This window comes from Thunnus albacares, chromosome 19 (assembly GCF_914725855.1).
Source record: "Thunnus albacares chromosome 19, fThuAlb1.1, whole genome shotgun sequence".
In the NCBI taxonomy this organism is placed as follows: domain Eukaryota; kingdom Metazoa; phylum Chordata; class Actinopteri; order Scombriformes; family Scombridae; genus Thunnus; species Thunnus albacares.
The window spans coordinates 23,252,227-23,267,925 of record NC_058124.1 but is presented as its reverse complement, the minus strand read 5'-3'; the positions used below and the strand labels follow the sequence as shown (position 1 = coordinate 23,267,925).

Below are 15,699 nucleotides of genomic sequence, written 5' to 3'. Positions count from 1 at the left end.
TTGTGAGATGTTTATGTTTTTAAAGTTATCCCATCCATTGTGGAAGAGGACAGCGGCTGATTTGTGCTCATATATTACAAATATACAAACTGAAGTGAAGGAATTGGTGTTTTATTGCTTGATTTGCAAGCAAGTCACTGTAGAAAAATGATATAGGGCTGCTCTAATGTTTCAATGTGTGCATTTTTTGACTGATTGTAACAGAGGCCATGTTGGACGAGAGCAAAATAAACCAAACATTGCATGTAAGGCCTTTATTTCAAATCAAATATTGTTTTAAACTGTGTTTTGCATGATCTCACACTCTAATTTTTGCTTTTTGAGTTTGATGTTGGACACATGTTGAACCACGAAGCAAGAAGTAAGAAGCTACTGATATCTAAAGAGAATCAACATCATCTCTGCTGTTTCAAAGGAGAACAATGAAAAGAAGAGTGACTCAAAACCAAAAACTAATCCATCACTGACGAAAACACTTGTTTCATACATTTTACACGCATGAAGTTTCAATCGTAAAAGCGGTGTTAGTTTCGAAGTCATAGGCTGAACATCACTTCCTGTTTCCGACGGAGATCACTGCACATTACACAACTTTTGTTTAAAAAATGGAGTCAAGACATCATAGCTTGTTTAACTTTATAACCTGAAATCATAAAGATATTTAAACTTGTACACGAATAAGAGACAAATATATCGGCTGTGGATGACTAACACTCATCTCAGATTTCATTGTTCACAGCTGGTTCAGGCTGTTAAATCCACTGTACATGTACTCAACCTCAGAATATCAACCAGAGTAGAGAAGAGTAGAGTTGGACTCATCTGGTCCATCTCTCGCTCTCGAATCGTTTCTTTTTTTAAAAACACACACACACACTTGAATTAGAGAGTGTTAGAGTGTTGGGTCAGGCACAGTGCAGGGTCCCTGGAGCTGTTTAGCAGTTAAGTGGTGGTAATGCATTTAGTGTAAAGTGACTGGGATTGGGGGGGCTTAGCTCCAGCTCTCCGCCTCATTCTTAGAAAGTGCTCAGAGGTGCTAATACCGGCTGGATTTATGGCGCTCATTCACAAACAGCTCGATTTCTGCGGCAAAGAGTCACTTTCAATCTCTGAGTCTACCTCTATGGTCATTCCTCTCTGTTTCTGTCTGTCTCTCAAGCTCTTCATCTCCCTCGTCATCGCCGTTTCCGTGACTTGCGTGATTCACATCTGTCTCTTTGTCTCTCTTTGTCTCAGTGCAACAACCTGTCACTCATAATTCTCTTCACCGTCTGTCTCAGTTCGACCTTTTTTTCTTTTTTTTTTTTTTACCACTAAAGTCTCTTACACACTTTCATTTCCAGCCTCCTTCTAAAAGCTTTTCTGAGACCTAAATCTCAGGCCTCTGCCTTCCTCTTCCTCTTTCAAATGTCTCTCGACGACACCTACAAAACCAGCCGCCCCTCAAAGTTGCACACTCGCTGTACTCGCCCTACATTTCTGAATACACACACACTCATCTACGGTGAATGAGCAGTCAGTGAGAGAGAGACAGAGACTGCAGTGCTTCACTATCAGGGGTGTGGAAGATGTCTGGAGATCCCACTCACTCTGCACTTAGATGTTCTGTATGTCTGCGTTTTCACAGATTTATTAGTCACAAGTTGTGCATATTATGGCCATGAATGCGTAGAGTGAATACATACAAATGCTGTGTGTGTGTGTGTGTGTGTGTGTGTGCGTGTGTGTGTGGAGGGGGGTTGCCTGTGCATGAGTGTGTGTGCAAGCTAAATACTAATAATAAACCTGAACTGTACTTTGTTGTATATGCAACATGTCGTGCATGTCTGCTGCATGATTGCATGCTCAAACAGGCGATATTGTCTGCACAATTTACACAAAAGTGAGTGTGTGTGTGTGTGTGTGTGTGTATGTGTTTGTGCTTGCATAGGGCTGGGCACAATCTGTATGTGTGTGTGTGCTCCAGTACACGTACAGCTTATGTAACGCCCAGGCATGTTATAACTCCACTGCGCCTGTTCTATGTGTTTGTGTGTGTGTGTAGGTGCTTGCTTGTATGCGTGCGACCAGTTGTGTGTAGCTGTGGTAAGTGTACCCGCTCGCCTGTGTGCGTGTGTATGTGTATGTGTGTGTGTGTGTGTGTGTGTGTGTGTATGTATTTCTGTGTGTGTGTGTGTGTGTCAAACAGACTGCAATGCCGCAACCAGCCGGCTCTGTATCATCATTGACCAAACTCGCCATCTGTGCCTGTAAGCTATAGAAACAGCGTGTCGCGCTGCTACACACACCATTAGTGTTTTATGAAATCGCAGCAGGATGCCACCACTGTGTTGCTTCTGTGTGTGTGTGTGTGTGTTGCGCATGCACGTATCTGTGTGTCAGTGTGTTTGTGTGTGTGCACTCATGCGTGTTTAACTATATATATATTTACTTTTTTGTATTGTTTGCACGTTTTCTTGTATCCATGAGTGTAGTACAGCCTGTACCTGCTTGTACACACGCATGCCTCCTTGCGTAGATACAGCGTGTGTGTTTGTGTGTGTGCAGGGAGGCCCACCGTGTATATGGGTCACCCTCTTAGGAACCATAATCCCACGTTTGGACCAATTTACTCACTGGGGTTTCACTCTTCCTGTTTGGCCAAGCTGATGGCAACAAGCATAATGACCTCACCACATCACTCGGTCATTGGCCTGCAGACCTCAGGCCTCTCAGCCAATCGCACGCTGCTCTGGTGACGTATAGCCTCCAGCGCTCGTCCTGATTGGCCGCGGAGGCGGGACTAAGGAATGCTCTGCTGTTTAGAGGCATCTCTGATTAGCTGGGAGGGACAGAGAGAGAGAGAGAGAGAGAGTTTGTGAGAGGGATGGAGAGAGAGGAAAGCATGCGAATTTGGGAGTTGGTGTTCTATGTGGTTCCTGTTGAAACTACACTCAACCTGTGGCTTACATGCATCATAATGTAGACCGTGCAAAAGACATTCAGACAAAGAAATAGCACATAGAGAGTTAAATAATCTTGATAAAGCTGGTTTATGATATGTGAGCTGAGGTTATGGTATCTAAGATTGTTGGGGACATTACATTTTGTTCTCTATTAGATTTGATAATGTCATGTCAGTGTTTTGTGGCTAACCAAAGGAAGTCCAACCCGTTTTGAAAAGACAGACAACCCCCCTTCCACCCACCCGCGCGCTTTTAGTCTACGCCCCTGTTTACATGTTCATAGACAAATAAAGAAGGGCTGAAAGAGAAGAAAGAGACTGATACAGACAGAGAAAGAGAGAAAGGGAGATTTCATCCCTGTCCTGCGTGCCTGTAGAAGTCACAGACATGCCCACAGAGGAGCCCTATTGGCCGCCGCAGCCTCGCTCTCCCAACAGCTGTTCTGTGTTTTCCCACACTGTGATTGGTCGCGGCGCGCCGTCGATCAACTTTACTTTGACGTGTGTCTCCGCCTCTAACACCTCTCCTAGGGATCCTATTGGCTACTGTACCCGTTCGTGCTCCGTGATTGGCCGCACGGGCTGGTTGTCAAGGCTTTGGGGCTTCATTCACCATTTTGCGACTGTAGTGTAGAATGTACAGGGCAGTAGTTTTTCCTCCTTTTAAGTTGCTTTGCCGGAGAAACATGAACGGCCGCTAATTGGCAGCTGCGGACGACCGGCCACCCTGCCCTATTTTAACCGGCGGACTCAACAGAGAATCACACTGGGGTACTATATTAGCTCTGGTGAGTATAAGCTGCCCACAAATCTTTCTCCTGCAGCACTGCAGTGGGGCTTGTTGTGCTTTTGCCGAGCTGCTAACGTTGTTCATGTTTACTGTGGCCACAAACAGTATTAGCAGATGAGCTGATCAGCATATTTTCCGATATCTGGGTGGCCTACGGAGAGGAGTAGAGGGCGGATTGGGTGTCTTCTGCGAAAAAAAAGGGAGCGGTGCGGCTAGTCATAGTGAGCATGAAACTTTTCCACTAGAAATAAATTCAACGCCATAACTGCCGTTGGACTTCCTAGAACAACTGTTATTTTTCCTGCGTTGTAACAAACCTCGAAAACTCCTCGCTTTTCTCTCCACCTCCTCTCCTTTGCATTGATCAATTTTCTTCCTCTTTTTCATGAATCAACGTGGCTGTTTCATTTTATACGTGTTGTTTAGGGGGCTCTAGGGCCTTCTCCTTGGACTAGTTTGTGGCCACATATTGACACTTTCTCTCTCTTGTATCACAGTTGCATTTATGCGAATGGCGACGGGGGTCAATACAAAGTTGTCCGGACAGCTTTAGCTATCTTTGCTGACAACTGTCACTTTCGGATGGGCCAAATAAGCGACTTTGTTCTGCTGTTTTTTGTCGCTGTATTTTGTATGTGGCTGTGGACTGGATTGACAAAGTTAACGTGTTCATCTGTATGGGACATTTCACACTGTCATGCAGCACGGGGAATAGGGGCCGTATTACATGGTATTAAGGGTCAATATGAACGTTAAACCGGTTATTTCCCGGTGACAGTGAGTGGAGGATTTCCAAGCGGCCTTGTGTGTAGTTGAGGCCTGGTCGCTGCACGCCACGGCCTCCCGTGTTGTGGAGTAAAACTGGTAGTAATCGCGGTACTACGAGGGCTTGACACATACACGGTACTATCCAGCTAAACCAGAGGTGACATCACCTCCTGTAGTTTGTATTTAGTGCTTTGGCCCTTGTTAAGATAAAGTTAGGAGCTGTTATCTACACTAGATTATTATTATTATGTCATTATATTTATACACCCTGACCTGTAAAGCACTGTAGTAATCACTTTAAAAAGTGCAAATGACAAAACTTTTGAATGCCATGTAGTTTGATGTGGGTATATCATTTGATTTTTTTTTTTTTGTTTTGTTTTTTTTTTTGTTTTACCAATATAACAGTAGATTAAAACATACCATAAGATACTGAAAGGTCTGTAAAAGTTCACTACTGGACACGTCCTGTGTGCCCCTGTGGGATTATTATAGTGAATGTATGGCAGTGTTGGCTAAATTTGGAGAGGACATATACAGTTTAGTATACGTTAGACCTATATGTTTGCATATCAAGACAACTCAATTTATATTTGATAAAACAGTCTGTTGCATGTCGCTTTAACTGTTATCAGTTTGCTTTAGCGCAGCTGCGGTTGAAAAAAGTGAATTAACCATGACCTAAACCTGGACAATCAGTTAGCTAAACTAAATTATGCTTCTCGAAAACCAGCAGTACATGTTTTTCTCACCTCACATGACTTATAACAGCTTGATGCTGCCCTACAGACATGTTTACTATGTATTCTTGTACACCTATAAAAGAGGGTAAACACTGTTCTCCAAGTAAAATATGGTTGAACTTGTTACCCTTCGCTACATGTATACCTGAACATGCTCTGCTATGGTAACTAACATGTAACATAGGACACATAAGCCTACTATATCACCCATATCGCTTCCTTGCTCCATATTTCACAGAGAGGAGCGTGAGTTGCGTCAGTTTGTCTTTAAGCTGTTATCATTAGGCCCATGACTCTGACACCAGCTGTTGTACACAGTGCACTACTGAGTAAACACACGTAGCATACCTCTATCGTGACCAAGTAAGGCCGACTGCCAAATTATTTTATGGTGGCTGCTCTACGGCTGTCTGTCCTAAATAGGGATTTACATAGAGCACAACGATGGCTGTGAGCTCTCTACCTCCCTGTGTGCACTATCAACTATCATTACATAGATGTTATACTGTGTGTGTGTGGCCTTGAGACAGTAGACTCTGAAAATGGATTTCTCTCTAGCCGATATGATGTAGCAGATATGAAAAGGACCTGAATGAATGCAAGCCTTCACAGATAAACAGGAAGGCAGCAAAGGGGAATAGAGACAGTCACAGGCAGACAGAGAAAGAGACTGGTGGGAGGATGGATGTAGAAACAGGGACAGACAGGCAGACATGCAAGTTAACAGTCAGTCACTGTGAAGTAGAAATGCTTAGTGGTGGCTGATAGACATAAATCCAGAACATTTTGACAGTGAATATCACAGCTGGAGTGAGAGATATTTTTTTTTTTAAAGAAATGACAGAGAATGTAAGGGGGTGTTTTGATTCTCCCTCTTATACACTTGTTGTTAACATTTGTCTGGCACTCGTAGCTCTGTGGAGACTCTTGTGTTGGAAGAAATGAAGCAGAGCACACAGCAGCTAGGACCTGAAGCAAGTCCCGCGTGTATCAGCCACACAGCAAACAAACCAGTGAAATGACAACAGTGCCCCGTTCAACAAGTCAGCAAAATCAATCTGTTTTACTTTTTTTACACGGAGGCAGAACTGTGAATGAGTTCGGTGGTGGAATAGGAGATATCCTGAATGACTCTGGCATGGCTAAGTGCGATACTGAATGACTCTGGTGCGGAATAACAATTATTCGGAACAACTCGGCCATTCTGGATCACTGCAGCACAAACGAGGATAGAGAGTAAGTGGAAGAAGAAGAAGGGAGAACGAGAGGTAGGGACCTATATCAGAGCAGAGAAGAGAAAATGCAGGCAGGGGACAAGAATGAAAGTGTAATAGTGGCATCGAGTGAGAGGGAGGAATAAAGTAACGGGAAGTTAGGTAATGGTCTTCCACAGGAAATGGAGTTTGTAGGGGCGGATTGACTCTGCTTTGAAATACATAGATAAAGGTCGCCACTGAGAGAGAGAGAGAGAGAGAGAGAGAGAGAGAGAGAGAAAGGGAGGGTTTCAGTATGCGAGCGAAGAAGGAATTCCCCCGCCTCTACTGCCCTGGCCAAGAAGTAGTGTGTGTGTGAAAGAGAGTGTGTGTGCGTGTGTGTGTGTGTGTGTGTGTGTGTGAAAGAGTGCATGCAGAAAGGCTTGTCTGGGCAAATTGCAAAGTGCTCCTCACTATTTCCATACTGTGTTGTAAGCCTACATTGTGTTTACCCTACAATAAGGCCTCCTGTTTTCAGTATGTACCTTGTATGGATGCAGGCCTTGTGTAATGTGAGTGGAACCTGTTATGTAATGAATTAATGTGTAATGAATTTGTAGATGAGTCATATTCATTACTACTCTAGTACGATGGTGCATCATTTAGCAGGGAATGCATTTCTTAAAATTATTGTTAGCTGTTTATTACTTTTATTTTTTTTATGATGCCTGTGATCGCAAGTCCCACTCTGCTTTGCTTTTATTTTGAATTACTTTGGTGTCACTTGAATGTTTTCACAGATGTTTGACTTTGATTCAATCAGTCACTTTTCTTCTCAAAGCCATGCAGTTAGTAGCTATCTTGTGCAGTGAATAGGCTTTGTGCATGTCTGAATGTGTTTGCCACATGAGTAACTCACACTCCCTGTTCTCTTTCTTTCAGAGTCTCTGGAATAAGGTGGGCAAGTGCCGAAGTCGCGCAACAGAGACAAGACAGGATGAGAGAGAGAGGCCCCGGCAGAAGAGGAAAATAGAGAGAAAGGAAGGGAGGGGGAAGAAGAAAAGCAAAACGAGGCAGAGCAATAGAGGAACGCCAAGGAGAATCTCTGGAATAAATAAATAAAAAGACTTGTTTGGAGGAAAGGAAAGCTAGATGAAAAGATGAAGCCGATAAAAAAGCAGGGCCGGCGCTCTCCCCCCTCCACCAGGGCCAAAGGGGGGAAGCGTCGTGGAGTGGGGGATGCCCCTGAAGGAGGGGAGAAGAGAGACTCAGATGGGAACAGAGACAGAAGCAGGTCCCCACAAAACCAGACTCCCTCCTCCTCTTTTTCATCTAATTCACACTCAGACTCCCAAGCGGACTCAATCAGAGCGCGGGACACTTCAGATGTGGAGGGACTACACAGGGAAGGGCTGTCAGAGACGACAGTATCACTTGTGATGGATTCTGGGAAATTGTTGACATCTTCAGATGATAGGTCAGGGAGGTCAGTTCTGAGTGGTGGCAGCCACAGCGATAGTAGTGGTAGCAGCTGCAGTAACAGTAGTACACCAAGCGCCAACAACAGCCCAAACCCTGCCTCCAGTCGTAAGACAGCCACCTTCAAGGCACGCGTTCCCAAGAAGAAGTACACATCTGAACACTGCTCGTCTACTACTGCTGGTAACCATAGCCACCCTGCATCCAGCACGCCCCCTCCTCTACTTCTGAGCAGCGGGGTCCTCAACCAGGGGTCAACAGGTTCAGGAAGTGACATTAGCATCTCGCACCCTGATGGCAACAGTCAGAGTAGAAGCCTGATGAGCGATTTCCACAGCAGGAACACTGGCAGGGAAGCACCTCAGGACAGCTCCCCGGGACCCCCTACCCTGTCGCTGGGAGGTGAGAGCGAAAGGCCGGGAAGAGTTGAAGGGGTTAGAGATGCAGAGCGAATATCACCCAGCCCCTTGCCCCGCTGCTCCTCAACAGACACCGCTAGTGAGCACTCAGCTGACCTGGAGGTAGTCAGTGATGGGCGCACAATCACACCAATATCTGCACATGTACCCTCCAGTCTCCCGGATGCGCTGTCTGATGCCCTGGCCAAAGGGATGAAGAATCAGCGTGTCCTTGCCCGCCAGCTCAGGAGAAGAATTGATGAAGAGGGAGGGAGTGAAAGGATGGATGAAGGGAGGAGTTCAGACTTGGTGTTCCGGGCTGGGGTGGTCCGTAAGGTCAGCGGTGAATACGGAAGCTTGGAGGTACAACTAAATGGGGAGAAGACACTGTGCCGTTATCCCTATAGACATGACAGCCCCCCAGGAGTTGTAGACATCATCCTAGATGCTCCGCCACCTGGTGTCCACCCAATACCAATTGGCACCCGCGTCTGTGTACCATTCGGCAATGAGGGAGGCAGTGAGGGACAGTGGCAGTGGTACCGAGAAGGCGTGGTGACCCAGGTGGATACACATCCAGCAGTGGCCAACCGTTACCGTGTCCTGTTGTCTGAGGAAAGACTTCCCTCTGTGGATGAAGAAGAGGATGGAAGGGGGGCAGCTGGTCCTACCCAGGCAGTCTGGGTGTCCCGACAAACACTTCGGCTTTTGGTGCCACCTTGGGACCTGGATCTGCCGTCTGGAGGAGGAAGGGAGGGAGAAGAGGGTGTTAGAGATAAGGAAAGAGAGCAGGAGGATAGAGAGGAGATGGACGTGGAGCAAGAGGTGTGTCGTTTGAGCCGAGGGATGACACCCGGTGTGGGGTCAGTGTTAGGGAGAGGAATTCCTTACCCAGGCATGGTCCCTGTTTCCTCCACTGCGGGCCACAACATTACCTCTCCAGTAACCCCAGCCTCAGTCCTCAGCCTGGCTCCTGGCCGAGAGTGGGAAATTGAGAAAGACCTTGAGAGGGAGAGGGACCTCCAGAGAAAACAGGAAAGAGAGAGAGAAAGAGAGCGAGAAAGGGAGAACAGTGCAAAGCAGCAGCAGCAACAACAGCAGCAGCAACTCCACTCGTACATGCCACTCACCCCTGAGGAAGACATGGAGGTTTCCCACTTCAACATGGTCCCTATGGGGGCGATAATACCCGGGGCCAAACCCATGGGAGTTCCTCAACATCGCCACATCGTCTCTAAGCCCCCGCCCGGCTACCTCAATCCCCACCTGTCCGTGGTGCGGGGCATCGGGATCCCCTCTGCCCACCTCACCTTGAACCCCCACCCCCCTCCTTCACCTGTCCTACTAGGACTTGACCCAGCAGCCGCAGCAGCCGCAGCAGCTAGTGCTGCTGTCATTGCCACCCCTCAGCTCCCTCCTCTCCCTCCCATCTCCTCCTCCTCTGCATCCTCCTCCAGAGGAGAGAAAACCTCAGGAGGAGGCTCTTCCGGTGGAGGAGCAGGTGGTGGTGGTGGATCTGGATCAGGTTCGACCTCCTCCTCTTCCTCACGTTCCCGAACCCCACTGACAGCTGCCCAGCAGAAGTACAAGAAGGGAGATGTGGTGTGCACGCCAACAGGCATCCGCAAGAAGTTCAATGGGAAGCAGTGGAGGAGGCTGTGCTCCCGGGAGGGCTGCTCTAAAGAGTCCCAGCGCCGAGGATACTGTTCCAGACACCTCTCAATGAGGACCAAGGAGATGGAAGCCAGTGGAGGCGGCCGGGAACGGGGTGGAGCTAGCAGCACGGGGACCCTAACACCATCTGACCTCCGACTGAGTGGAGGGCGAGCCAGCTCAGAGTTTGACTGGGATGAGACATCACGGGAAAGCAGTGAGGCCAGCAGCCGTGGAGGAGATTCCCGACCACGCCTGGTCCTTCCCTCCCTGCTCCCCCAGGACCTCTCCCGCTTCGACTTTGATGAGTGTGAGGCAGCAACCATGCTGGTCTCCCTGGGTGGCTCCCGGTCGGGCACGCCCTCATTCTCCCCAATATCGAACCAGTCGCCATTCTCCCCTACCGCATCACCCTCGCCCTCTCCACTCTTCGGCTTCCGCCCAGCCAATTTCAGCCCCATCACCGCTCCCGCCTCACTTACTCCACGCCGCCATCGCCAGCTCAGTGGCACTAAAATGGGCACACCAGGCACTGAACGAGAACGCCACCTGTCAGGCATCGTGCCCACTTTTCAGACCAACCTCACTTTCACAGTGCCCATGAGCCCCAGCAAGAGGAAGCTCGACACGCACCCACCCCCTCCACTGCCTACAGTCCAGGACTACCAGACCAAACCTGAGCAGCAACAGCTGATGGGTATAGGGGGAGGGGTGGTGGGAGACCCAAACCTTGGTCACAGCCCCGCTGCCTTCAGAGTCCTGTCCCCCCAGAGTCAATCCACAACCCCTTCTTCGCTTTCTTTCCCCAGGCCACGTAGTGCCACCAGCAGGCCACCATCCTCTGCTGCCTCCACACCTCCGCCCATGCTGGTCTCTCCTACCCCTCCTTCCCCCCTGCCCCAGGAACCCTCTCCACGCCGCATTGTGCCCCTCCGCGATTCCCCAGTCATTGTCCGCAACCCAGATGTCCCCCTGGCCAAGTTCTCTGATGGCCCATTAGGAAGGAGAGAGAGGAGCAGGTCCAGGGAGCACAACCAGCCCCAACATGCAGCTCCACCAGGCCTGCAGGCCCCCGTCCCTATCAACGGAGCCACCACCAACGGCGCGGTTCTCCTGCGCAATCCCACATCCACGCTGGTCCTGGTCACCTCTAGCTCGGTAAGAAAGTCACTATTTCTTGTTTTTGGTAAATATGATCATATATGTATATCACCTCATGGTATACTGTATATCGTCATATTTTGACAGAATTTCACTTACCTTTATTCCATAAGAAGCCAACTACTTGCATCTTAGACCTTTTTCCCTCCAAATTTCTTAAAGAGGTTTTTAATACAGTCAAACCAAATATTTTAGCAATCATTAATAGTTCCTTTTTAAATGCTACAGTTTCCACTGTTCTTAAATATGTTACGGTTCCATTGGAAAGAAAACTAATTTAGACTCATCAGTTTTAAATAGGGATGAGTATCTTTAGGATTTTATCAATACTACTACTGTTATTGATACTCCTTATCGGTTCGGTTCTTTACCTATACTTTCATTGGTTCTTTTTCATTACTAAAGAATTGCTTTTTTAAAAGATATATTATTTTAAAAAAAAGAATAAATTCAGAGCAGGATTAGAGCAGCAACAGTAATGTTTACACAACAGCAAAGTCACCATATAAATTCAATAATATCTCAGTGGAAAGTAATCTAAAATGTCAATAACATAAAGAATATTCCTGACAACAAAATACTAAGTGAAGATTATAGAAAGAAGACCTTCCTGCAGGTACCACTGGTAAAAGGAGGAGGGGCTGGTTGAGGGAGGAGGGGCAGCTGTCTCATCCTGTAACTAAGTTTACAAGAATCTGCCAAATTTTAAGATATGTGGCAAACTAAGATAAACAGGCTACATACAGACAGCTTTCATTTTAGCTTGTCCATAATTAGCTGTTAGCCAAACTAGCGCATTGTGCTTGTGTAAAACATAGCCTAACCCATCTCTAAGCTGTCGTTTTTAGCAAAAGTCTTATAAAAGGTAGTTTCCAACCAGATTTTAGATTTCATGTCTGGTTTTAGAGCTCTGCATAGCACTGACACTGCTGTTTTTAAAAGTCACCAATGACCTTTTAATGGTATTTAACATTGACACCTTTTTATCCACCTCTTCCAGTTTAAACTCTGGAGTGCCTCAAGGCTCCATCCTACATCCACTTTTATTGTCTGTGTACATGCTGCTCTTAGGTCAAATTTTACAGAATCATAATATTTCTTATCATTTTTATGCAGATGACACACAGATATACTTACTTACTAACAGTCTACCTGCTCTTTTAAACTGTCTTAATGATATCTGTTGTTGGATGGCCAACATTTTTTTTTACAATTAAATCAATCTAAAATTAGGAGCTAACACGCCACGTGTTTTTATGAATGATTTCGTACCACTATCGGTAAATGCACAAACTGCAGCAAGAAACCTAGGTGTCATTTTTGACTCAGACCTCACATTCAAACCACACATCAAGAAAACAGTTCATGCTTTTTCCACCTCAAAACATGGGCTGGGCCCTTCGTACATTGCAGAACTGCTGACTCCTCTGGCAGGTCTTTACTTACTGTTCCAAAATCCAAATTTATAACAAAGGGGGACCGGACCTTGTCGGTCAGGGCCCCAAAATTATGGAATAGCCTGCCAGAGGATCTGAGGCTCGCAGATTCAGTACATACTTTTAAATCCCTTCCAAAAAACATACTTTTATAGATGTGCTTTTGTGATGTTGTCTTTCACAGTCTTTTATTGTTCAGTACTCATGGTTTTATTTTTCCCTATTGACCTCCTTTTCTTTTCCTTCACCTTATTCTGTGGACATTATTGTATTTTGATTTAACGCTGTAATTTTAAAATGTATTGATTTTTCATTGGTGCTTTTGCTTTGTGTTTAAGCACTTTGTAGACCATGTTTTTAAAAAAGTGCTACATAGTAAAGATATTATTATTAATATCTTTATTCTTATTGTTACAGTATGTATGAAGTGGGTGACTTTCAATAATAGTCTCTGGCCTTAAAAACTAAAAGATTTGTTGTATAATTTCATTGCATACAATTTTCCAAGTGATTAGAGTATAAGAAGTTCCTAAAATTCTTATACAGTAATTTGGTGTTGGTCAAAGATTGTTCTTGCAAAAGTGTCCACCTACACTGATTCATAATGTTGTATGGATATTGTAACCTGAGCTCTATACTTTTTTCAATGACTGAGAAAACCCATTTTGACAATGAATCAAAAGAATACTCCACTGAAAATATATATTTTTCAAATACTAACCACGATAGACCCTAAAGATGGCCTTCAAACAGTTTGTAGCTTTCCCCAAGTCATTTACAGCAGTTAGAGTGGAGTCAAATGGAGACCAAAGTCAAGGCAAAATGCTTCAAAACAACTGTCGAAACCTCTGAAACCACTCCTGCACTTAAGGTGATGGTTTGATATGAAAGTAATGTACTTAGCTATGTTGTGAAGAATCTCCGAGTGTGAAAGGGTGTGAAAGATACTGAATGCATGGCTCAGCAGCGAAGGAGTGGATTATGCTGCAGAAGTAGTTTGAGTAGCTGCTATTGAGCAGCATTTGAATCTCAACACATAGATTTTCGATTGAGTATTGTTTTGAAAGAGAAAATGCATCTATATTATCGCTATGAGTCAGCTCTGCAAATACAAAAAAAAACATATTTCAGATGTTTGCTGTCATGTCAGTTGTCATGTATCAAACTGTACATCTCTCCTCTTAGTCCCTGACACCAGCCACAGCGGGCCACGCTGCCCTCTCCAGCTCCTCCATCCCCGGGTCGATGTCCACCTCAGTGGGCTCAGTCCTATCCTCCTCTGGATCCGGGGGCAGGGAGAGGGAGAGAAAACCTGAGGGACACCAAGAGGGATCCGGGGGGTCGCTGCCACAGCCGGTAGCCTGTCATCCCACACCGACCGCCCTGCTGCCGCTTATACTGCCAGCCGAGTCTCCTCACCCTGCTCCGCGCAAGCAAATCATCATGGGACGCCCGGGGACTGGTAAGGAAGGAGGTGGAGAAGGAAAGGGAGCTCATCATGGCACTGTTGTCATGACCTTTGTTCTCGTTAGAGATAAAGTTTGCTGAGCCGCACTTCTCCCATACTGTAACTTAGGAAAGGATGGGCATACAGTCGCCTATGTACTCTAGCCTAGTACTTCTCTTTTTCATTATCTCTCCAGGGTTACTGGAGTGTCATCAGAATGCCATGGCTATGACTCACGTACACTTTACTACTGTTTGCTTGCAGCGTAAGAAAATAACCTTTGTTCAGAGGACGTTTTTTGCCCTCTTGATCTACTTTTTTTTTAAGACATTTTGACCTTTTTTTCAAAGTGTTTTTTTAATTGACTTATATGTCTGAATGTCTGTATGTGACAAGCAATTTGCATCACTAAAATTACTTTTATAGTAGCTCTTGCACTCATTAGATTCTTAAATCAGAACATCAGCTATCAGCTTCTGAAATAAAAGATGTTAATGTCAGAGGGATCACTGAATTGTTTGAGGGAGGATGAAAAGTGACCCTTATTCACAATTTTATGTACTCGCTTTTTAAGCATGTAACATTCGATTGTGAAAATATTTTGTAGCTTTGTGTGCACACTGTTGGATGCAAGAAAATTGGCCATTGAGAAATAGAGGTGTTTGGGTTTAATCATCTACTGTATGCTTGTTTCCATGCCAACCTTGCGATATTACAGTATAGCCAGAAATGTTACTTTGAATATATAAATAAGATGGAAGATATTTGCAATTTCAAATGCATGATCTCTCATTTTGTGTCATTTTCACACAACACTTTCTAACTCTGAAAACTGAAAGTGTAATAGCTGTACAGGAATTTGTCTCGGTGTAGAGAGATACTGGCAGTTTATCGGTTGCTCAGTTTCACAGTTCATACTGTGGTTTAGCAGCGTGTTGTGTATAGAAGACATACAGTGCATTTTTTCGATTGGTGTGTACATCCAGGGAACATGGCACGGTTGCAGCTACATAAGTGCTGTTTAAAAACCATGAGCAAGAGCAGAAGCTGTTCATTATGAGGCTCTGTGCATTCTTAATTTTAATATTTAATATTTCATAAGCCTTTTCTGATTCTATGATAATTTTTTTTTGGCTTGGTTCAAATGCTAAAGTCAACTAAAGAGTGAAACCGGGTTTTCTGAGGCGTGAAAGGTTTAAAATATCAGTCTCTCAGGCAGCCATCCAGACCTGCTGCTAATTGTGTGTAATTTGTGACTCAATGTGTGTGGTGGAGTTATTGAGTTTGCTTATTTGCTTATGTGTGTGTGTGTGTGTGTACGTGCATGCCGGGGGGGGGGTGTCACCCTTTTTTTTTTTTTTTTACATGTGCGTGTGTGTGCATGTGTGTGAGAAAGAGATAAGGAGTGTTTTACTGAAACTTTAAAAGGGCGAGAATATTGACATGTCTAGACATGCAAGACTGAGAGCGGGAGTGCAACAAGGACATTCACACCTCCTCCTCCGCTACACACACACACACACACACACACACGCACACACACTCACGCACACACATCTCAGCGTTCCAGACAATCAACAAATTCAGACAGGGCATCAAGGGCAGGTCCAGCGTGATGTGAATGTGTTTCATTGCTCTCAGCAGAAAAAAGGAGTAATCGTATTGCCGGTGTGTTGTCATGGATACA

At 45.5% G+C, this 15,699-nt stretch overlaps 1 protein-coding gene across 3 annotated transcripts in view; it reads left to right on the top strand.

Annotated features, from left to right (window-relative positions):
* The first annotated feature begins 3,555 nt into the window (after positions 1-3,555).
* cica (capicua transcriptional repressor a) overlaps positions 3,556-15,699 on the top strand; it is a 39,252-nt gene continuing 27,108 nt past the window's right edge. For 2 of the 3 annotated variants that reach the window (XM_044336309.1, XM_044336307.1), the window contains exons 1-3: positions 3,556-3,732; positions 7,381-11,126; positions 13,751-14,027. In XM_044336309.1, coding sequence (XP_044192244.1) covers positions 7,599-11,126; positions 13,751-14,027 — 3,805 coding nt within the window. In that variant the 5' untranslated portion in view covers positions 3,556-3,732; positions 7,381-7,598. Of the gene's footprint in view, positions 3,733-3,799; positions 3,956-7,380; positions 11,127-13,750; positions 14,028-15,699 lie in introns of those variants that run through there. The other variant, XM_044336308.1, reaches the window with a different exon arrangement.